General features: G+C 47.3%; 1 protein-coding gene across 4 annotated transcripts in view; it reads left to right on the top strand.

Moving 5' to 3' along the window:
* Positions 1 to 22,942, top strand: part of MINDY4 (MINDY lysine 48 deubiquitinase 4) — a 133,917-nt gene that overhangs the window by 43,342 nt on the left and 67,633 nt on the right. For all 4 annotated transcript variants that reach the window (XM_027835857.1, XM_027835859.1, XM_027835860.1 and 1 more), the window contains exon 6: positions 19,751 to 19,812. In XM_027835857.1, coding sequence (XP_027691658.1) covers positions 19,751 to 19,812 — 62 coding nt within the window. The remainder of the gene's footprint in view (positions 1 to 19,750; positions 19,813 to 22,942) is intronic.

Raw genomic sequence — 22,942 nt, forward strand, 5'->3', positions numbered from 1 at the left:
AGTTGAATTCAGCTAAGCAGCTGAATGGCCCCATCCTGAGACCTCAAAGGGAGCTGTGATGGACAAAGTCCCAGAAGCTACTTCTCTATGATAGAGAAGGCAGGAGACCCCAAGAGAAGAGTCAACCTGCTGTCACACAGTCTGAATTTTTAGCAGTCATTCTTTGAATTGTTCATTTGAAGGAGCCAGGAGACCACCTCCACGAGAGCTTGTGGGATCTCCCTCTTTGCAGCAGAACAGCAGAAATACAAAATGTTCATGCTTTGATCTTGTGAACTGTAGGCCCCGGGAAGGGGCTTTTCTTTGGCTGCCTGTGAAGCTCCTCCCAAGGCTAGGAGTTAGGAGCTCAGAACGTGCATCTCTGGATGAATGTGTACACAGAGTACTTGGCACATTTCCTCTGGAGTTTGCTGAAGTCTGTGGGGGCAAGGGGAGGACTGAGAGATGGGGCCGCACATAAGGAAAGAGAGTTAGCAGGAGAAACAATGGTTTGTGAGGATATCATACAAAGTGTTGTCTCCAAAGCCGCCTCATTGTGCAGTGACCACCTTGTCTCTCCCCACTGACTGATGCCTCTTGTGGTCCTACTTTGGTCTCCATGGGACCAAGAGAAGAGTCACCTGGCCATTGAAGCCAGATGCCCTGTTAAGACTTTGTCGTGGCTTTGAGAAGTTATTGGAGTTGAATGGTCGAAGGCACAATGTTTTTGTGGTATCCGAGGCCGTGAGCGTTCTCACAGGAAATGTCAGGCCAAGTAATCTTAGTCAGGTTTTCCATATCCTTGAAGAGAAGGGGGAGGAGGGAGAAGAGTCCTTTCGTAAAAGGTCAACAGCTTCAGAATTGGCAACAGATCTTGTTAAAGTAGCTGTAAGGATGTGTGTAAATGGTGCCTTTTCAATACCTCAGTGGTTTCGGAGATCTGCCTGACCTTGTGTGAGCAGGCAAGAGGCTGATGACGTTTCCTGACCCTCAGGTAGTGAAGTATCGGCAGGCACAGCATCTGGGCCCCTGGCAAAAGGAGAGGGCAGGATGTGCCCATTTCAAAGGTACGGTCTAGTTCTGACCCTCGGATTTTGTGAGTTTTCTTGTTCTTGAGAGTTGCAGTGGCCTCAGGAGTTGTTTGTCCACAGGCCGGCTGGAGGTCTGAGGAAAAAGAACCAGCTGCCAGAGCTTAGTCCTTTGTCCTAGGGAAATACAGATTCCCCTTTGTTCAGATTGTCTGAATGCATGGATCAGACATGTTGGGTCACCGCCATTTCTTCAGTCTGAGAGAGGTGGGTGTGTGTGTGTGTGGGGAGCTTGTGTTTGGGTGAGACGTGATCCTGGTACAAGATTGTTCAGAATTGTTGGAATTGGCCCCTTGAATAAACTTCGACATCGAATGGGATGAGAGGAAGTAAACGGTGGATGAAGAAACTCGCCGAAGCCTCCAGTCCCTGTGTCTCACTGGACTTCTCTCTCCTCGACCCCAGATGTTTTCAGTTTTGTTTCCTGTTATCTCTCGTGCACGTACGGCCACTTCTCTCCACCCCGAGTCAGGGCCTCGCTTTCTCCACTAGCCTTCTCCTTAATTTTCCTGCCTCAGTCTCTTCCATGCAGCTTTTGGGGTAATGCTGCTGAAGTATCACCTTTGCCCCTTGCCCCTCAGGAGGTGCCAAATGTAAAGTCCTCTCTTTGGCACTGAAAGGCTCTTCATGTCCTCTCCCCTTCCCACCTTTAGGATCCAGGCCCCAGGCCCCCAGACCTCTTTGAGGCACCTTTCCCATGGCCCCAAAGACTTCCCTTCTCCGTGCCTGGAAGGCTTGCCCCCTGGCTGGGACTGGAAAGGAATTAGGGATAGCCAACAGCAGGGAGGGGGTCCTTCTGTCCTCTTCCTCCTCGTCTTCTCTTTTCTCTGCCAAGGAAAATGGTCTTTGGCTTGCAAAGGACAAAGCACTTATGAGGGGAGCTGATGCCCAGGATAAGTAAGCAAATTGTAAGAGAGTGGCTCCCTTCCTCCCCTTAACGAATGGTGTAGGCTGTCCTCACCTCGGGCCCAGACTATGGCAGGAGCTTTTGGGGGGCAGTGTCTGCAGCCTCTGGTGCTCCCCACTTCAGCCTATCATCTGTCTGTAGCCACTGAAGAGATTTTCCTAAGTGTAGGTCCCATCATGTCGTGCCCCTACCCCTTACTCAGTAAGCACCCTGGAGCTGCTTGGCATTAAAAAACCTCATCACTTAGCCTCTCCACTAACTTTTACAGTCTTCTTACGCCTTACATCTTACCGCGTAGTCTGATCTCCTGACACTGGCCTCCTGGTTGTTCCACAAACAAGACCCTCCATCTCTCAGCCCTGGGCAGTTTTTTTCTGGCCGTCTGCTGGCCTGAAACACTGTCTCTACTCTGCTCAGGCTACTGACCTCCCTCACTTCCCTGTCTTCAAGTCCTACCCAAATCCCATCTTCTGTAGGAAGCCTTTCCCAACCCCTCTTAATTCTAGGACGTGAATTGATTCTGGAACAGCAGGAATGCCGTTGGTTATTTCCTATTTATCATGTATATAGTTTAGTCATACATTTCTGTTTGCTTTTTGTCTCCCTCCATTAGATTGTGAGCTCTTTGAAGGCAAGACTGATGATGGTCTGTTGGGAACATTATGGAAGTCTTCAACCCATCTCTCCAGAATTATGTCCTTGTCACTAATCAATGTGGTTCCATCGACACTGAGTAGTTGAGATGCACAATCTGTCTTTGGCCCATAAATAGTCTTTAGGGCAAGACAAAAGCTCTTTGGATTGTTACTCTCAGTGTAAATCTGAATTTCATCTGCCTTCTTACTAAGCCAAGAATCTCGTGTCTTGGCAGCGCTCACACCAGAAGTGCTGGTCCTCCCTGAATACCCTCAAGACCTCCAAAATGCTAGAGGCTCCCATGAAGTGGGTAGAGCTTTGACCTGGAGTCAGGGAGACCTGAGTTCAGATTCAGCCTCAGCCACTTACTAGCTGTTTGACCCTGGGCAAGTCAGTTCACCTCTGTCTCCCTCAGTTTCTTCAACTGTAAAATGACAGGGATAATAGCTCCTATCTCCCAGGGTTGTGAAGATTGAATGAGATAGTATCCGTAAAGGGCTTTATAAACCTTGAAGTGCTATGTAAATGTGCACCACTCTTATTCTCTACCCCATACATGTTAAATGTACTTTCTCCAGATATGTTATGGCTCCATTTCTAAAAAATAGCTGAGATTCTGTGCGAGGAAGAGCGAGTGTGACAGACCCCCCGGGTCTTCGCCTGGGATGCACACGTTGTCTCTGCCCTAGAGTAGGTCGCCCACATGGGTGTCACGTGCTGCCTTCCTACAGAAGGGCTTCCTTATGCTGCTAGTTATCCAGGGATGGCTTCCGGTATCTGGGTGGCCTCCAGCCCTGTGCCTGCCTCAGTTCTGCCGCACATGTGTGCTCCTGCTCCTGCTTGTATAAAATTTCCAGTGTCCTCACTGGCCACCAGAGGGGGATCTGGCCACACGGCCCTTGCTGCTGCCCGGCCTGGATAGTTTAGACTGGGCTCTCTGGGTTTGGAGTCAAGTAGGGAGCCCCGGGGGCCTGGGACTGGATGCTGTCAGGAATCAGCACTTGTGTGTTTCTGTGAGCTTGCTGCCTGGAGGGAGGGGGCTGTTGGCAAACCTCTCCCCTCACCTCCTCAGCAGCACCTCCATCCCCCCTCATAGGACTCAGATTCTCAGTATTCTGCTGCCACGGAGTTTATTGAAAAGAGGGATGGGTGCTTTGAGGAGGAGCTGCCCGCCTCCGGCTGGCTTCCCAAACGTCTTTCCGCTTGTGCTTCTAGGCCTCAGGTGTGACTAGGGGATTCCCCAACTACACACACCCAAAGGAGCGTGTCCTTTGACCCAACTCCAGAGCACAGACTGGACTAGGGGAAATCAGGGAAGAGCAATGAGAGAAGTGTTTCCCACTCCCCCCGTCCCCTGGTCACCCCCGTGGCTGAGCTCTCCAGCAGGGTCATCTCTGCCCCCCTCACCTCGCCTCCTGGAAGGCTGGCAGTCCTTGATTCCAGAGGAAGCTGCCATAGCCCTCAAGGTGAGCTGGGATTGCTGCTGTGACCTCCCTCCAGAATTCCTCAGTACAAAGTGAAGGAGAGTGCAAGAAAGGAAGAAGCCAGCAGCTTTGGCCTGCAGAGGTCACGCCCTCCCATTCAAGAGTGCTGGGCCGGAGCATACGGCTTCTCTTGTCTTTGTCCCTCCAGGCCTCATGAGCGGGAGACGGCTTTGGAGAAACAAAAATCTGGACGATTTTAATTGCCTTTACTAAGGGTCGAAGTAGATAACAAGGGACTGGCGATGCCTCGCAATGGAATGATAACATACTTGAACATTCAGTATTACTCAAGAAAAATTGATGAATTTTGACCACAGTTTTTGAAATTGTGCTCGACACTAGTGGGACTGATGGTCTAGGACAGAAGCATGCAAAACCAAATCCCACTTGGCCCCTTAGGTTTAAGTGCGTGAGGGAGTTATAAAGCCCAGTTATATAGAGGCTAGAGGGATCATTATGACTCAAGGGATCAGGAAAGGCTTCATGGAAAAGGGTGGTATTTGGGGTGGACTTTAAAGGAGAGACAGGGAGAAAATAAGTAAAGAGGGAGAGGGTAGGAAGACATTCTAGGCTTGATACCTGGCAAATCTAACCAGTGGTGTGGTAGGATTATTATAGCTAAAATAATAACAGCCAGCCTTTACATAGTGCTTGAAGGTTTACCAAGTGCTTCATAAAGTCTAGAATGTGGGGCCTTGAAAATGGAAAAGATTTGGGAGGGAGAAAGCTGCTTCAGTCCATCCCTCAAGCTAGACCCCATCGAGAGAAGCTGTGCAAGAAGAGATAGCCACCAAGGAGCCGGTAGGGAGACCCCCGGCCTCCATGACCTCTGCACAGATGTCCCCAGTCTAGGCAATAAGCAAATGACAAGTGCTGACTGAGCTCTTCCGGTGCTCCAGACTGTGCTGAGGCCTGGGGATACAAGGACTGGTAAAGGAGAGCTCGTACCACCCAGGATCTCCACGTCCCTGGGCTAGATGCCACGTACGTGAATAGGCACAAGGGTCCGGCGGAATCTGGGAGGCCTGGAGCTAGGCAAGAGGACGGGGAGCATGCCAGGCTAGGCGGGTTGTTCACTCAGTAGCACGTGTTGTGTGGGGAAGAGCTGTGAAAAGCTTGAAGTGACTAGAGGAGGATGTAGTTACTTAGGGGCAGTTGGGAGCTATGGAGGTTTGTTGAGCGGTGGGAGGAGACAGTGAGGCCTGTGCGTTAGGAAAATCTCTTTGGCCACCGTGTGGATGCGGATGGCTAGGAGGGCAGAGACCAGATTGAAAGCTGTTGCAGTAATCAAGGCAGGAGGTGAGGACAGTCTTCAAGGGTGGTGACTGTGAGTTGATTGAAGGGGGTGTATATGAGAGATGGTGTGGAGAAGGAAGTGACAGGGTCGGGCCACTGATTCTCTGTGCAGGGTGAGTGCATGGAAGTAGACAGCTACCAAAACCTCTGCTAGTGAAGAATCCTGGGATTTGGGATTTTGTGGACAGGCAGTACCAGCACCTTGAGTCAGGAAAGCGTAAAGCTTCCCGGGGCAGCTGGAGGGGAGCATGGGAGCAGGCCAGAAGGGTAAGGGGACTTGAAGGTTAGCTGGAGCTCCAAACTTCCTGAGTAGACGGCATTGAGCCCCCAGAGGACTGACCTGTGAAAGCATTTCTGGGACGTGCATTGTCTGAAAGGATGAAAGAACAAAGCGTTTATTTACTGTGCGTAATGCACCCTTCCAAGGGCCAGGGCAGGCCCTGCCCTGCAGCAGTGTTTGTTCTAATGGGCGAGCACATGTAGGCAATTGGGGGCAGCGGCGAAGCAGACTGTCATGCTGCCTTCTGAATGTCAGGGAGCACTGCCTGGAGAATTTCTCCTCCATCCTTCTCGTCCCCACTTCTCCTTGCCACCACAGACTTCACCGTGCAGAGCAAAAATCTGAGGTCTGAAGGACAGGCGGTTCAGGCAGCATCCAGATGAAGGGCAAGAGAAAGAAATAGAGAAGGGAAATCCCAGTGACAAGCCCCCCGGAGCCATTCCACAGGGTAGTGGGGAGGAGTGCCCATGTCTGGATTCCCTAAGGTCGAGATCAAGAGATGCTTCTGGATCTAGTGCAGGAGTGAGGGGATCATTCAGGTGTAGACAGACAAGCCAGATGAATGAGACCCTGCTTTCGTGAGGTTGACATGTACAAACATGCCCCCTCTTTATTTTCACATTTTAATTCACTTACTTGACTTGTCTGTGTATTTTTGGTTATTTATTCATATTAAATAGGGATTTTCTTTCAAAGGGCAAAATGCCTTTTAACTGACGTTTTAAATGTGGTAACATTTGTGCTACAAAGGGAAATTTAAAAGGAACAATGAAGACATTTTCTAAGAATATTCACAATACATACATCTTTTAGCAATTTGATTTATAGGCCATGGAGCACAAAGCATTGTTAGAAATAAGGCCTTAGAGAAATAAAGCCTTCTAGTTAAAAAGAAACTAAGCTCAGAGTGAGAGAAGAATCATTTGTTTATGGTTCTTTCAAGAGACCGGGGCACATCTCTCAGAAGAGATTGCACTAATTACAGAAGCGGAAAAAAAGTTTCATACTGTTAGAACACCGCGACTTCTCCCTTCCAGGCCCGGATTGATCTGTTCCTTCTCAGGTTAAAATCTTACACATACACTCATCTCATGTCCGCTTGACATGCCCCCCCCATCCCTTGTCATCCAAGAGCCTCTGTCCTGCTTAGGGCTAGGTAAAACCAGCTCTGCCCTCTAGAACTTTGGGGTCTATTAGCAGATCAGGGCCCTTCTCATTGGCTTGCCCTTCCAAGGTTTTGCAAGCTTGTTAAAACAATGTAACTTCTTCACTGATGTAAGATGTCAGAGGTTATCTTAAATTGTGGGAGCATGGTACCTTGTCCTTTACAATCCCACCTCTTTTTCTTCACAAAAATCATGCTCCCACACTCTCTTTTGGTCTCTTTTAAACTTCTTCAGCATGAGCTATCTCGGTCTTTTCCATCATAATCCTTCCATTCCCTGGTCCCGTGACTTGTAAATTAGCATACTCTCCTGGTGGGGAGAGTGGTTAATTTGGTTTCCATCAATCTTTCAACTAATCCTCTTATACAAAGCAACATCCCACAGTAGTCATAATTGCTATACTCACAGTTAAGGAAGTTATCAGAGACATTGCTACCCCTTTCCATTTTCTTTTTTTTCTTTTTCTTTTTTTTTCCCTTTCCATTTTCCAAACCACCTTTCCACTTTCCAGACCATCTCTCCACCCAGTTAGTGATGGGATTCCCTAACCCTGCATTCTGGGCCAACTCTTGGGATCAGACTCCACCTTCCTTGACCGGTAGTGGTTAAACCTTGCAATGCCTTAGTGATGGTTCTATCTGGGGCTGTGCTGTTGGGCAATATTTCATCAAAGGATTTTGGGTACTTAAAACAATACAGGAGAAGGAAGGGAGAAATTGACTGACGCATTGACAAATTAAAAAAGGGCACTCCCCTTATTAAATACAGATACAGAGACCCAAAAGTAATGATGAATTGTCCATTTCAAGCTTCAGAAGTCTCTTCTCATACAGCTGTCTGACACCGGACATTATCTGGCAAAGTCCTCTGGTCTAAGTACTGTTCAAACAGTGTCCAGCAGACTCTCTTCTTGTAGAGATCCTCTTTCTTGTGTCCACTATCCTACAAGATTGATCTCAACACAATTTTTAAATTACCTTGCCAATAACCAGGGCAAATAATGAAAGTTAACTCAACCCCCATGTCTCCACTATTACAAGGTCAAAATTGGAACCTTGGCTGGTTGTCATATTTTAAGAAACTCAAATTAGAAAAATTAGAACCTAGCCTTACCCTCTGCATTATGTCTAGTTTTATACTTGCATTAATTCAGTATCATTCCTATTCATATTCCCCATCAGGAGGGTGAGATTCCACTAAGGAATTAATAACAGACTCCAATATATAGTAGTTAATTTAAAACCAGCACACATCAAATACTAAAACAATCCCGACTTCTGGTCATGTACAAATAAATAATCCTTAATTAAAATGGATGCTTCTTTCAAGGCCATTTGCGAGATTAAGTCACAAGCGATTCTTCTTTTAACATTAATTGTATCAAACTGAGACAATTTTTAACTTTATTAACTAAGTAACAGAATAATATCCCAGTTCCACTATCTCCTGGCCTAATTATCCCCTAATGATGGGGTATGGGCCCAAGGCAAGACCTTTGCCCCCGGCCCCAGAAAGAATCTGGCTCCCATTTGTCTATGGGCCCCAGAAAACCCTTATACTTCACTCAACTGACCTATATGGTTTATCTCCAACAAACTTCCCCCCCCCCCCCCCCCCACCGCCAATGAAAGACCTGGGCTGAACTCCTTCAGGCAGGACCCTCGTGCTGTGACCTTGGAGTCCCAGCACCCCCAAACCTCTAGACCTCATCATAACCATTGTGAGAAATTAAAGGATCCTGACTTATACAGGAATATACTAGTAACAGAGGTCAAGACTGAATACTTAATTCCAAAATTCTAGGCCAAATAACTCAATCTTACACTTGCATCTTACTATAATGATCTCAGATGTTCCCACATCAATCTGTTGTTTAATAGATTCGATATTTATGCTTACAAAACTTATGATTATAGGAATTTGCCATGAAAGAATCAGGACGTAACTAAAGTAAGGGAACAATGCTTCCCTAGATTCATGTCAATTCCAGGCAGATGTTATTTAATGACCAACGGCATTGAGCCAGGTTTAAAGTCTGCCAGGTGTCATAGCGGGGAAATTGAGTCAGGAGTCGTTCTCCCAACCTTCCCAGGAGAACACCCCCTTGCAGCTCATAGATGCAGCTCACAAACCTCTTTGCAGGTTGCTGACCTTATGGGTCAGTAGCTTAGTCAGTTCCTTGTTAACCATACCTGGAGTCTGACTCAGAATAATAGTTCATTAACAGTTCCCAAGGTCTTAGATAGCAAATTCCCCTCATCAGGGTTTCAGGTGGGACTACATTTCACATTAATTAGGGAATGTCTCCAAAGTGAGCTGTAAGTAGTTTGCATAACTTCCTACACGTGTTCTGGTTCCTAATAACATCCTGATTAAAATCAAATTTCCATTAAGATCCTAAGTTGCTACTCTAAATTTGACTCTCTGTTTCTCAAGCTTATTTATCCCTCTCTAATCATTCTTAATCTGAAAGAATGAGACACTTTCAGGACTCGAATCTTACACATATAAGTTCAAACAGGAATTTTAACTCTTGCTAGGCCATGGAATGAATTCAGATCAAAATAGTAAGATCTTTCCTACTTACAGCTTATATGCTTTAGTATTAATCACTAGCCTTAGATCTCTGATGCTGCTTCCATTGAGACTATTTCTCTAAAAGCACCCAATTAAGTCCAATCCAAGGACACAACAAACCCAGGAATGAAACTCTAAGTTCATAGTAGGTTTAGACATACTTTTCTTACAAATAGAAATTTAGTAGGCCCTCTAAAAGAATATCAAAGATTTCATCAAAACATTTTGTTCATAAAAGTATCTCCCTTTCTTAAAAACACCTTACAATACTTTTACTAGTACTTCACTTAAACAGTAACTCCAAATAGCTTAGTTAACAATTTTAAACTTCATAAGTGAGAGCCAATAATCCCAGCTAAAACTTTCCTTTAAACATAGACAAAACTTACAAGTTCTTATTTCTTAAATTACAGTATAAAAGGAAACATTACAAAATGGTATCGTATAGAATGCCCCAACAGCCCCGATTCATTCCTTTTTCTCTTTCTCTGAAGGCACAATTCTTAATCTAATCAACATTCCAGATTATAAGACAAATTGCCCTTCCAGCAACATAACTAATACAATTGCTTACCAGATTACATCATATAAGAAAACTCCAAAATATGTAAACAGTATATTAAAACTTAAAACAGACACAATTAATAATTATCAGAAATTAAAAAAAAAACCTTTCTTTCTTTCTGAACCCCTCTACCAGGTCCAACAGTCTCCTGGGGCCACTCCCACCCCAATAGACTGGCTTTTTTTTTTGTTTTTCTATTATCTATGTAAGCCCTTCATTTTCCCTTACTGATTTGATAACCTTGGACAACCTTCCTGACATTCCCACTCGGGACCCTTGACCGATGGCAGCCTAGATTTCCCCACACAAGCTAGGCCCTGCCTTAAGAGCCTGGCCCATACACCCCATCCCCCAACAAATCCAGTCTTTAGTCTAAAGAAGGCCTGGGTTAAAAAATTTTTTTTAAATTTCTAATTGAGGCCCTGATATGTGAGAGAATATTTCATTAATTCCAAATAAATACATATCAATAAGTTTTTCACAATAAAATATGGTTGTACCACAGGGCATACATTATAAAATTATTTCCGTAATTGTAATAAACTTTGCAACAACCCATTATCACTTTAGATGAATGCACTCCCAAATCACTTTGCACAGAAAATCATTCATCTCATAATTAATATGGTGAAACTATAACTTTAAACCACCATATATTTTTATAATAGTCAGGATTTTAAATGAAAATCTGCTATCATAGTAAATATAAATAGCATTATTACTTGCTTTTAACCAAATATACCTCACTTGAAGGTGACCCCCATCTCAGACCTCAAAAATTACCCCAAAATTTCTCTGGCAGACACAGAACATCCACAGACAGTTAGACAACGTGCGCACAATTCCAATTCTAACCTTGACCGGTCAAAAGAAACTCATTTTGTTCCAGGGTCCCCTTTGAATGGGTCCCAAGGTTTTTCCTCCCCTTTTCCTTCATTAGGAAAAGCTTTTCCTGGGTAATCCCAGTCCCTCAGTTTGCTGGCTAGCGTTCCCTGGCCTCCCATCACTAGGTTTTCTCCTCCAAGGGTCCCTTTCCTTCCCGGCACTGGTCTTAACCTAGGAATTGTGACTAACGAGGTTTCCTCTGAGGGTCCCTTTTCTTTCCGGGGCTGGTCCTTACCTTGCTCAAGATATCTCAACTTTCGTAGTCCCCTGGCCACCTCGGATATCTCCCCCGATTTTTCACTCACCTCTTTCAGCCTTAAAAACCAAAACTTCAGGGTTCACGTGATGCGCAACTGACTCAGTCCAAGGAATAAATCAGGGACCGCCAAATTAAGGGTGGGAGTGCTCTTCTCTGAGTTCACTCACTTGGTTCAGGGTCGGGGGTCTTTGGATTCTGAGATGAGCCCTCAAATTGTTAGAAATAAGGCCTTAGAGAAATAAAGCCTTCTAGTGAAAAATGAAACTAGGCTCGGAGTGAGTGAAGAATCATTTGTTTATGGTTCTTTCGGAAGAACCGGGCACATCTCTCAGAAGAGATTGCATCAATTACAGAAGCAAAAAAAAGTTTCATACTGTTAGAACGCCGCGACTCCTCCCTTCCAGGCCCGGATTGGTCTGTTCCTTCCCAGGTTACAATCTTACACGTCCACCCATCTCATGTCCCCTTGACATGGCCGCCCCCCCCCCCCATCCCTTGTCATCCAAAAGCCTCTGTCCTGCTTAGGGCTAGGTAAAACCAGCTCTGCCCTCTAGAACTTTGGGGTCTATTAGCAGATCAGGGCCCTTCTCATTGGCTTGCCCTTCCAAGGTTTTGCAAGCTTGTTAAAACAATGTAACTTCTTTGCTGATGTTGTAAGATGTCGGAGGTTATGTTAAATTGTGAGAGCATGGTACCTTGTGCCTTACGGTGTCATAGAAGGTTTTTCAATAATTCATAGTCTTTGAACATTGGAAATCCCATGACTGAGTTTAGGAGACCAGACTGTGTGTCCCCTCACTCAATTGTCAGCCCACTGTTCAGGTGGGGCCTGCTCAGCTTTCAGCTTCTCCTGGTTGGAGCTGCCCACTGTCCCAAGAACACTCACAGGAGAAATGGGGCCCACCAAGTCAGCCTGTTTGGGATGAACCCGCATTTTGAGGAAATCGCATTTCCGCTCTTGTTGTGCGTTTGCTTTTTGGAATAGTGGCTTCCTTAAAAGGGGGAAGGGAAGAGTTGACACCTGTGAGGCCTGCTCCCCACTTGAGACAGACCTAGGAGGAAAAAGTGGCCATTGTAAATAGGCAGGTTTAGGTTTTTGCTGCTGCTCTGTGGGAGCCCTGGGGGAGCTTCGGGGGGCAGGGAGTTTTTAGAGGCCTGCGTTTTCAGAACTGGCGTGGCTACAGAAGTCCTTTCTCTCTGAGACTTTCTGAGTCTGAGGTGTGAAAAATGGATAGTTTCATAATTTCCTTCTTTGCCACCAAAATCACATCTCTCTCCTTTCAGCTTCATTTCTCTCCATGCCCTGCATTGTTTCTGTCTCTGTACTATTTTTCATCTTCTGACTGCTCTCACTCTCTCTGTCCAAAGTTCTTTCCCTTTATTAAACAATAAATACTCTGTGCTACAGCGGGTTAAAAAGATGAAATTCTATTTCAAGGAGAAACTTGGGGTCACTGAAAGTGCCTCCTGATTTCCCAAGTGCAGTCTAACCTTCTGCCTTCCTCTTATTCAGCTCTGGGCTTCGTTGGTCTGTGTTCATTGTCTGTCCAAAATAAATCTGTAGACTCTCCAGCCAGCTGTTGTCTTAGTATGGACAAGAGGTGTTCTTCATCAGTTTCAGGCTGTGTTTGTCTGTGTGTGTATATATGTGTGCATGTACACATGTAGATGGTTGTGCAAATCTCTTTTGAGTGCTTATGGATGTCATTGAGGAAAGTCTGCCATGTTGGGGGATTTGATGCAGTCAACACAGTGGCATGTACCAACGGGAAAGAGTACTTGGAATACTTCCCCCTCTTTAGGGACGTCTCTTGCATTGGGACACTGAGCAAGGTCTTTTCCGTCATGGTGACAAACTCTTGGTGAACATTTGTTCATACCTTGCTTGATATTAATAGAGGATCTTTCAGAAATGTAATTTTACACCAGTGTAATTTATTGGTATTATACTGTCCTATCATTTAATGGTCTATATATATTTTTCTGTCCTTATGACACTTACCAGCTCTTGAAGCTTGAGAGACCAATCCTATCGTATCCAGCGGTGTGGTAAGGTAGAAGGAACATGAGACGTGAAATCAGAAAGCCACCTCAAGTTCTCTTCTGGCTCTTACTAGTTGTGTGACCTTAAGCAATTCAGTAAACCTCTGATCCTCCGTTTTTCCATAAGTAAAAATGGTGATTCTTAGACTCCCTCCTTCATAGGGCTCTGGGGAGGTTGATAAGGCATGGAGTGGTGGATGGATGTGAGCTCTTATCAGCTGCCTTAAGGGACTGCCTTCTTCCTCCTAGGGTCTCTGCGTCTGATGAAGGCAGTTGAGAGAGAGCCTAACATACTTCTTCCCTCAGAGAGATTTCTGAGGTAGAACAAGGAGAGTTGGGGATCGGGAGTCCGGAGGTTGGGTTTTCATACCTGTCTCTTAGTTTCCTCTCTTAGGGAATGGGGAGATGGTTCTTAATGGCCAATCTTCCTCAGGGGCTGATCAGAGGACCTGGGTCAGCAAATTTCACCAGGTTCCTGATATTCCGGGAGATAAGAGGCAGGGCCCGGAGGCAGGTTTTACCTCTTTCCGAGGCCATCGTTACCCGTCTTTATTCCAGTAGGAGGGGTGAAGTTCCTTGTAAAGTGGGTGCCCGAGGAAGAAGAACTCGGTTCTGGAGAGGCCATAGCTCTTTGCCCCAATTTCCGAGCATAGCAGGTGGGGAGGACGTGTCTGCTGCCCCCACCAATGACACTGGTGACTTAGGGTGGAACCACCCACCCAGTACAAGATGCTCTGTTTGACGGAGAGCATGACCAGAGTCTAGCTGTGGATTTGGGTGGTTCCATGGAGAGAAGCAAGCCCAGGGAACCCGTCTGAGTGCCTCGCTTTACCCCAGGAAAAAGTCTGAGGGTGTCATAAGATATCAGGACCTGCTAATGGCCAGGGTGTGAGGGCGTGGCCCTTGGGAATCTGGCCTCTGTGAGACCTTGCCTCCAATGGCAGGTTGGCAGGGGACCCCAGAGGGGTTTTATCAGGCCCGTATCACTGGCCTGCCCTCCCCTTCTCAGGGATGCTGCAAGGCGTCTGTGGAGCAACGGCACGGAGGGCTTTCCTCTGCTGAGCATGGCCAGCTGGCGGCTTCCTGGAGCTGATGACCGTCCGAGCGCTGGTCCTTGGCTTGTGTACCGCTTCCTCGGCAGGGAGCTACTTCTTCCGGCTGTTTGCTCACAGTCTTGCCGGGAGCGATCGCTTAGCCCTGGGCAAACTCTAGCATGAGGGAACTATGTCTGCCAAGGCTCTAAGACGCCAAGTGACTGGTCTGGGGCTGCCGAACCCAGGTGCGTCATAGGTGGGCTTGGACCTAGGCCCCTGTGCCAGGGGCTCTTAACCTGGGGCCCGAGAACTTGGTTGTTTGTTTTTATATTTGACGACTTTTCATATAATCACCAGGAAGCTTGTCATCATGGAGACTTCTTCAGCTTTGGAACTCACCCCTTATTTATTCAGTACATAGCCTGCCTTTATGGGGGGCCCTCCCCCAAAATCCCAGCTGCTCTGCCCCCACACCCATTTTCAGCTTCCTTTTGTCTTTTGTCTTCCCCATTAGATTGTAAGCTCCTGGAGGGCAGGAGCTGACTTTTTCTTATTTGTGTCATCGGCACTTAGCGTGGTGCCTGGCACATAGTAGGAAATTAATAAAAGTTTGTTTTCTGCATAATTGGTTTCCTTTCTCATCCTATGTATTTTATTTTATGAATTTAGAAATGTGATTCTGAGAAGGGGAGACGGAGGAAGGGAATGTTTATTAAGTACCTACTATGTGCCAGGGGCCGTGCTGAGTGCTTTCCAAGTATCAGCTCATTCATTCCTCACAGCCACCCTGGGAGCTGGGTAAGAATAGGCCCCTAGGCTTCCCGTGATGGCACTGCTGGGGAAAGCTTCAGAGTTTCTGTCATAGGGGCTTGGCTGTCCTGGCCCAAGTTGGCCTTCTCCTTCTCTGTATTCCCAGATTCAGTGGCATAAATAGTCACTCCACATTCATTTAGCTCCTACTGCATGCCAGGCACTGTCTAGAGAGACAGGTATTGTATGAACTGAATACAGTTCATACTGAAGAATGGAGAAGTTGGTTGTGTCCTGTCCTGTTGTGTGTGTGTGGTGGGGGAATTCTCAGCCCCCGAAGGGAAGGATTGAGGTCTTTGGGTTTTGCTTTGCTTAATACTTCTCAGAGTATTTTCACAGACATTCTCTCATTTGAGCTTCTCAGCATCTTTCTAGATGGTATTATTTTCCCCCAGAGAAGTTGTAATTTGTAATAAGATGAAAAAGCAAATTAGGATGGAGGCTCCTGCCTTCCAATCCTAGGCTCTTTCCTAGGGATAGTTTGAACAGCTGGTAATAATGTACGAGCAAGAGCTGAAATTTCTAAGGCACTTTAAGGTTTGCAAATTGCTTCACGTACATTATAACCCTAGGAAGTAGATGCTGTTATTATTTATGTTTTACAAAAATTTAAGTGACTTGTCCAGAGGCACGCATCTAATAAGTGTCTGAGGCAGGGTTTGGACTTGGGTCCCTTGATTCCAGGCCCAGTGCTCTAAAACCTAGAGCACCTAGCTCATCCTCCCCAGACCTGCCTCGTCTAATAGGAATGCAGCCAGCTGTGATCAGTTCACTTTCAGAGGGATACCATCTCTGCCCTGCAGCTTGGCATTCAAGGCCCCCCACACTCTGGCATGCTCCTACCCTTTTAGCCTTCTGTCACACTAATGTTCTCCAGAAGCCCTGCATTCCAAGTGGACTGGACTCTGATCTACTGTTCATTCCTTTCATCTGTGTTCTCGAAAAGGCCACCCCCCGTGCCCGGAGTCCATTCGCTCATCCTCTGTGCTTCTCGGAGTTTTGTCTGCGCAGGCCTCCGCTCAGAAACCCCTTCTGCGTGACCATCCAGTTTTTCTCAGCTTCTCCCACCTCAGTTTATGTTGTCTTTATTTATTTGCTGACAGAACTTCAGGTCTTGGGGGCAAAGAGTGTTTTATTTTTGAAAATCCTAGGCCCTGAAATCTTGTTTTTGACATCCTTATGATTTCTTTTTTAAAATATTTTTCACTTACATGTAAAAACAATTTTTAAGATTCATTATTCAAAATTTTGAGTTCCAAATTTTCTCCTGCCCTCCCTCCCCTCCCTCCTCATTGAGAAGGTAAGCAATTTGATATTGGTTGTACATGTGCAATCATGTAAAACATGAAAGAAAATAGACCATAAAATCCCCAAGAAAAAAAGTCTGCTTTAATCTGCATTCAGACCCCATCGGTTCTTTGTCTGGAGGCGGATGGCCTGCTTCATCGTTAGTCCTTCGGGGTTGTCCTGGAGCATCGTATGGCTGAGAATAGTTGTCATTCCCAGTTGAACACCATGCAGTACGGCTCTTACGTTCTCCTGGTTCTACTCCATTTTGCATCAGTTCATGTAAGTCTTTCCAGATTTTTCTGAGAGCATCCTGCTTGTGATTTCTTGTAGCACAGTGGTGTCTCATCACAATTATATACCACAACTTGTTCAGCCATTCTCCAGTTGATGGGCATCCTCTCAATTTCCAATTCTTTGCTACCACCAAAAGACCCGCTATAAATATTTTTGTACAGATAGGTCCTTTTCCTTTTTTTTTTTCCCGGATGTCTTTGGGATACAGACCTAGGGTATGCTCAGTGTTGTAGCCCTTGGGGCACACATTCTGGTTATTTCATTAGAGTTGGGAAGCCCTTACCTAGAAACTCCTGCTGCAGATGGGCCATTGTCTTCCAATGCCTTGTCTTAGAGAGTGCCCAGCGGTACTTGTTTGAGTCTTGGCTTGAGCTCAGCCCAGTGTTCTCTCCTCAGAGTCACTTCGCAGGTCGCAGGCACTTCACAGGGTTCTGTTGAATTGGTTGGGCTTACTCAAAATCCCACTTCTTCTACTCCCCCCACACTTTCTCATATTAGTAGAAGGATGGTGGGATGGGAACTCGATCTAGTCTCAGGTGGTTTTTAATGGCTGGTCTTGATATTTCTAGTAGGGTCATTTCCTCCTGTTTGTGTCCCCACTTAGGAGAGCACCTGACTCAAGGTGGTGCATTGAATGGATTCGAGAGTGTTATATTATAGTGACGATGGGAGAGGGATGGAAGAATGAGGAACTGGAAGATCGGGGAATTGTGGATTCAAAAGAGCACAGCAGGACTGGGGATGTGAGAAAGGAGGAGGAGGAGGATGTAGGAAGAGAAGGTAGGTAAGAATGGGGGAGGAGAACAGGGATTGTCATCGTCGTTGAGTCATTTCAGTCGTGTCTGACTCTCTGTGACCCCATTTGGGGTTTTCTTGACAAAGGCATTGGAGTGTTTTGCCATGTCCTCCTCCAGCTCATTTAACAGATGAGGAAACTGAGGCAGATAGGGTTAAGTGACTTGCTTAGGGGCACACCATTAGTAAGTGTCTCAGGCTTCCTGACTGAAGGCCTGGACCTCTATCCACTGGGCCACCCAGCTGCCCCTTCACCATCCTAGTCACTTTCCTTTGGACACTGCAAAATAGTAGTGGGTTTTTTTGGGAGGGAGAGGGGAAGGGTGGGAGGTCAAGACCTGTGATTTCATGGTGTGGAGAACTCCCTCTATCAGTGCCAGTGAGCCGCTCTTTGGCCATTTAAGGCGTAGGGTATGGCCCGGAGCACCGAGGGGCACAAGGATATGTCAGGTGCTTTTGGCCTACCTTGGGGCCAGGCCCCTCTTCCTGCTGCCCTGGCAGTACTGGAGCTATGTTTTATTGGGGACGCAGAGGGCTGGCTCCCGGATCCTGCACCCTTGGCTTGGCGTGACGTGGTCTGAGAGCACCTTCACCCACTTCTGACTGGAGGGAGCCGCCCAGGTTTCAGGCTGAAAGGAGTCAGGGAGGATTAGTGGCTTCCCATCTGTGCCTGCTCCACTCTCGGAAGGGAACTTTGAGTAAACCAAGTCATTTTACAGATGAGGAAACTGAGGCAGAGAAGGGGGAGATGATTTGCTCCAGAGCATATTGGCAGCAGCTTGTTTTCCTCAGTTTGTAGTGGTGTCTGACTCTCCCCTCCTCCTCCCGGGGCTGGTGAGGACCCAAGCTCAGAATCAAGGCCCCTGGGTGGCTCCTTCTTCATTTGGTGAATTACCCAGACTTCGGCGGCTCCTCCTACCCAACTTTAGACGACTCCACTAATTAGCCGCAGCTTGAGAGGAATCTATGAATCCCAAATCTTGTAGATGAAGAAATAGGGCCCCAAGAGGAGATGGGGATTTACCCAAGGCCCCTCGGCCTTGCCTGGCATGAAGGAGAAAGGGAAGGAAGAGGAGGTGGACGAGAGGGTGGGGAGAGGCTGAGGGGGCAGAGGGGCACAGGAAGTCAGCAAGGAGGTGGCCCCATCCAGCAGCAGTCTCCTCTGTGCCTCGGATTGTGCTGGGGACTGAGCCTGTCCTCAGGGAGCTTCCTGCCCTCCCTCTCCTTCAGTTGCTGGGCATGTGCATTCCTAGTATCGATCCTTCAGGAGAACGGGGGCTTCTCCTTTGCATTTGGCCTTTGCCTCCTCACCCCCAGCCCCTGCCTTGAGCATAGCGGGTCTTCAAGTGCTCACTGAGTGAATGAGGGTTCAGGGATGTTCTTGCCAGATTTCTGCACCCTCTGGGAGGTGGCATTCCCTGGCCCTTCTTGCTTTGAAGCATCTCCAATTTTAAGATTGATCCTTTGATTCTAGTGTTGACCAAACATCACAGAAGAAAACCAGAACTTTGTAAGGCAGGTTTTTCTGAGGGAGGGCATCAGTATTTATTAAGAAGAGAGGCGTCTTTTCCTTTGTTGGAGTAAAAAATGCCAGAGCCCAAAAAAGGAACATTGTGTGCATTGTGTAGCTCTTTCATTCATGTCACTTTAAGCATTTTTAAAAGGAAATTAATTCAATGGAATGTACTGTAGCGCGGGTGGGATTGTTTCTGTAACAATATCGCTGACCGCCAGCGGCTGGTGGGAAATTGATTTCTCTGCTGGTCAGAAAAGCTGTCCTTTGTGGGCAGAGTGATGTCGGACATTATTGTGAAAACATTCTTTAACAAGCCTTCAGCTACTCCAACTTCACACGAGTTGGAAAACAAGATTTTTAAAAATAACAAAAAGTGGCATTTGTATTTTCTGAATATTTGCAGTGATTCTGTGAGGTGTTGCCATCAGACTCTTTGCCAGTGAGGAGATGGAGACTTTGAGATTAAGGGACTGGCCCAGGGTCATGCAGCCGGGCTTGGAAATCAGGTGTGTCCATTCGGAGATGGGCATTCCTGTGTTAAAGGGTTTATTTCAGGTCACCTTTAGATGCAGAGTCTGCTGCATTCCCCTGTACATGCACTCAAGGGCTTGGTTTATAAATTGACTGCTTGACAGAGACGTTGGAAAGCAGAGAAACTTGGAATGGAGGTTTCAGGCCCTGTTCTCCATGGAAGGTCAGGCAGCAATTGAGAATCAAGAATCTTTGTGATGGAGAGGTCCTGCCCCCGGGCACCAGTAGAGTCTCGGACAGTGAGGACCTTTTCACTCTTCAGGGACGGCGCACCTTTGGCACATTTAAACTTTATGTTTGCCTTTTGTTTTTCAGGACAATCTCTATACATACCATGCCTGTCTGTGTGAGTGAAGAGGCAGACGTCCTCACGCTCGGTATGTCTGTTACACTCATCTTTACTCGGTGGCCAACAGGAAGTTTAGTGAGACCATCTGGGTGCCAGGCCCATGGCTAACTGCCCGCCAGAGTGCTGGCTCTGCTGCTTGCTGGCTGGGACCTGGGCAAGCCTCAGTTTTGTCATGTGTTCAACAAGGGGTTTGAACAGATGGTCTTCCAGGTCGAAGGCAAGATCTGTTAATTCCTCTCAAGAAGGTCAGACTCTGACAATTCAAACTCAGAATTTCCAAAATGTAATCTTTGATTGTCTTTCCCTGAGCCAGCTCCCACTGCTGAGTTTCCCTTGCCCTCTCCCACGGGGCTAGCCTTAGACCTCCCACTGCTGAATCCCTTTACCTTCTCCCACGGGGCTAGCCTCAGAGCTCCCTGAGTCCCCCCTCCTTCTCCCACGGGGCTAGCCTCAGAGCTTCCACTGCTGAGTCCCCACACCCTCTCCCACAGGGCTAGCCTTAGAGCCCCCACTGCTGAATCCCCTTACCCTCTCCCATGGGGCTAGCCTCAGACCTCCCTGAGTCCCCTTACCCTCTTCCACGGGGCTAGCCTCAGAGCTCCCACTGCTGAGTCCCCACCCTCTCCCGTGGGGCTAGCCTCAGACCTCCCTGAGTCCCCCCACTCTCTCCCATGGGGCTAACCTCAGAGCTCCCACTGCTGAGTCCCCACACCCTCTCCCATGGGGCTAACCTCAGAGCTCCCACTGCTGAGTCCCCACACCCTCTCCCATGGGGCTAGCCTCAGAGCTTCCACTGCTGAATCCCCTTACCCTCTCCCACGGGGTTAGCCTTAGAGCTCCTGGTGGTTCCTGTCTCATCCCCATGTCCAACTGGTCACCAAATGCTGTTGATGGAGCTGCTCCCAGACCACCAGCTTGTCTTTGTGTGTCGTTCAGTCATATCTGACTCTTCATGACCCCATTTGAGATTGTCTTAGCAAAAATACTATAGTAGTTTAACATTTCCTTCTCTAGCTCATTTTGCAGATGAGGAACTGAGGCAAACAGGGTTAAGTGACTTGCCCAGGGTCACACAGCTAGGAAGGGTCTGAGGCTGGATTTGAGCTCAGAAAGATGAGTCTTCCTGACTCCAGGCCTTGTGCTCTGTGTACTGTGGCACCCCCTGGCTCTATCTGAAATACCAATTTTATAGTATATTATTTTTCCATCAGTAAATAAAATTACAAGGAAAAATAAATACTGCTGATTTTTCTTCAGCTTGATGCTTTAAACTGAGGTCTTAAAGATAGTATTTTTCAATGGACAGGATGTGTCTGGGTGGCAGTGTGTTGTAGTAAATGGAGAGCCAGCAAGACCTGTGTTTGAATCCTACTTCAGACACTCCCACCTGTGATATTGGGCAAGTCCCTTTGCCTCTGTCTGCCTCAGTTTCCTCAGCTGTCAAATGAGGATAATAACAGCATGTATCTCCAATGAGATAATCATCATAAAATACTTTGCCAGCCTTGAAAAGAGCTCTCTAAAGGCTGTCTCTGCTCCTTCTGTGATGCCTCTCAGTGCCCTGGGCATCTTTCTTCAGAGGGAGTGGCAGAGAGGGTGCCCATCTGCATGGGTACAGGGAGTTTTCCTTGGCCAGGAGTTCCCTTTCCCCATGATATGATGGCCCCAGGCCCTCCCAGTTTGGGAGGTGGCCTGGATTCCAAGAGGGGGAGAGAAGCTCAGAGAGTAACCCAAGCATGGGGCATAGCCCCTGAGCAGGAGATTGCCTAGGGACAGCGGCAAGACCGGCGTGCCTAGACTGTGCTGTGCAGGAAGGGGAGGAACAAAGCTCGAACAGCAGGTGGCTTGGGGCCAGCTCATGAAAAGCTTTAAAAAGCAAAGCGTTTGGTCCTAAAGGCAGTAGGAAGCAGCTGGAGTGTGCTGAGTTGGGAGCCAGATCTCTGGGTGATTCTGTGGGTCTTGGGCTGGCTAGAACACCTATGGTCATGGCTGGAGAGCCCATGCAGACCTGAGCGGCCATCCAGTCAATTCACGTAGTTTACAGATGAGGAAACTGAGGTCCAGGGAGGTGAGATCACACAGCTAACAAGTATCTGAGGCAGGCCTTGAACCCAGATTTTTGTGAGTCCAGGACACTTGAGCCAGGGAGACCCAGTAAGAGGTTTTTCCAGTAATCCTTGTGAGCCATATGGAAGCATGAGTGACAAGATTTGGCTCCTGATTGGATAGAGATGTGGATCTGGGAGAGGGAGGAGTTGAGGGTGATGCCAGAGGTATGAACCTGGGTGACTAGGAGGCCGAGGTGTTTGACAGCAGTAGGGGAGTGAGGAAGAGGTGTGGCTCCTTTTCCTTGGAAGCTAAGTGAAGGAGAAAACCAAGTTTTCCCCTGGGGGATTCCTCTTTCCAGAGTCTGGTTTGCTCTCTGGCCCCTGCCCTGATTCTTCGGGCCCTCAGAGACATGGCATGAAGTCCTCTCGTGGTCACAGAGGAAGTGCCCTGTAGCTGTGGGAGAGAACAGATTGAAATAAGGCCACTCATTCGAAGCCTAGTGTTACTGAGTTAGTGAGAGCCCCTCGCGGCCAGAGAAACATCCTGCCTGCACTCCGTCCTGCGCAACAGCCTTCTTTTTTTAGAGCCTGGCTCCCTCTCTCAGTCTTTCTTGAAGAATGTCACTAGAGGAACTCATTTGAGTTCCCCATTTATTTTTTCTCCCTAGTTTCCAGTCTTTTGCAGCTGTATGAAAAAGCCCTCTAATATCTGCTTTATCCATATGCCCAGTGCTCTCAAGTGGCCAGAAGCTGCCCCACTGGTCGGTCCCATCCCCAGACACTGTCACGAAGGCCTAAGGCTCTGGTTCCACAGGTACGAATGGGGAGAGACCAGAGATTGATTGCCACTGCCTCATCTGGGCAGTGGTCCTGGTGATACAAGGCCTCACCATTCCATGGTGGGTTTAGTTATCCTGCCTTAATCTCAGTGTGGCATTATAGGAACATGTTTGATTGTGGGATTTTTATGATATAATTCCTTTTTAAAAAAAAAGATGCAAAACATTGAGATTGGGCAGCTAGCTGATGCAGTGGATAGAATGTTGGGCCTGGACTCAGGAGGACCTTCAAATTTAGCCTCAGGCACTTACTAGCTGTGTGACCCTGTTT

The sequence above is a fragment of the Vombatus ursinus genome, unplaced genomic scaffold, assembly GCF_900497805.2.
Source record: "Vombatus ursinus unplaced genomic scaffold, bare-nosed wombat genome assembly UNPS02014817.1, whole genome shotgun sequence".
Classification (NCBI taxonomy): Eukaryota; Metazoa; Chordata; class Mammalia; order Diprotodontia; family Vombatidae; genus Vombatus; species Vombatus ursinus.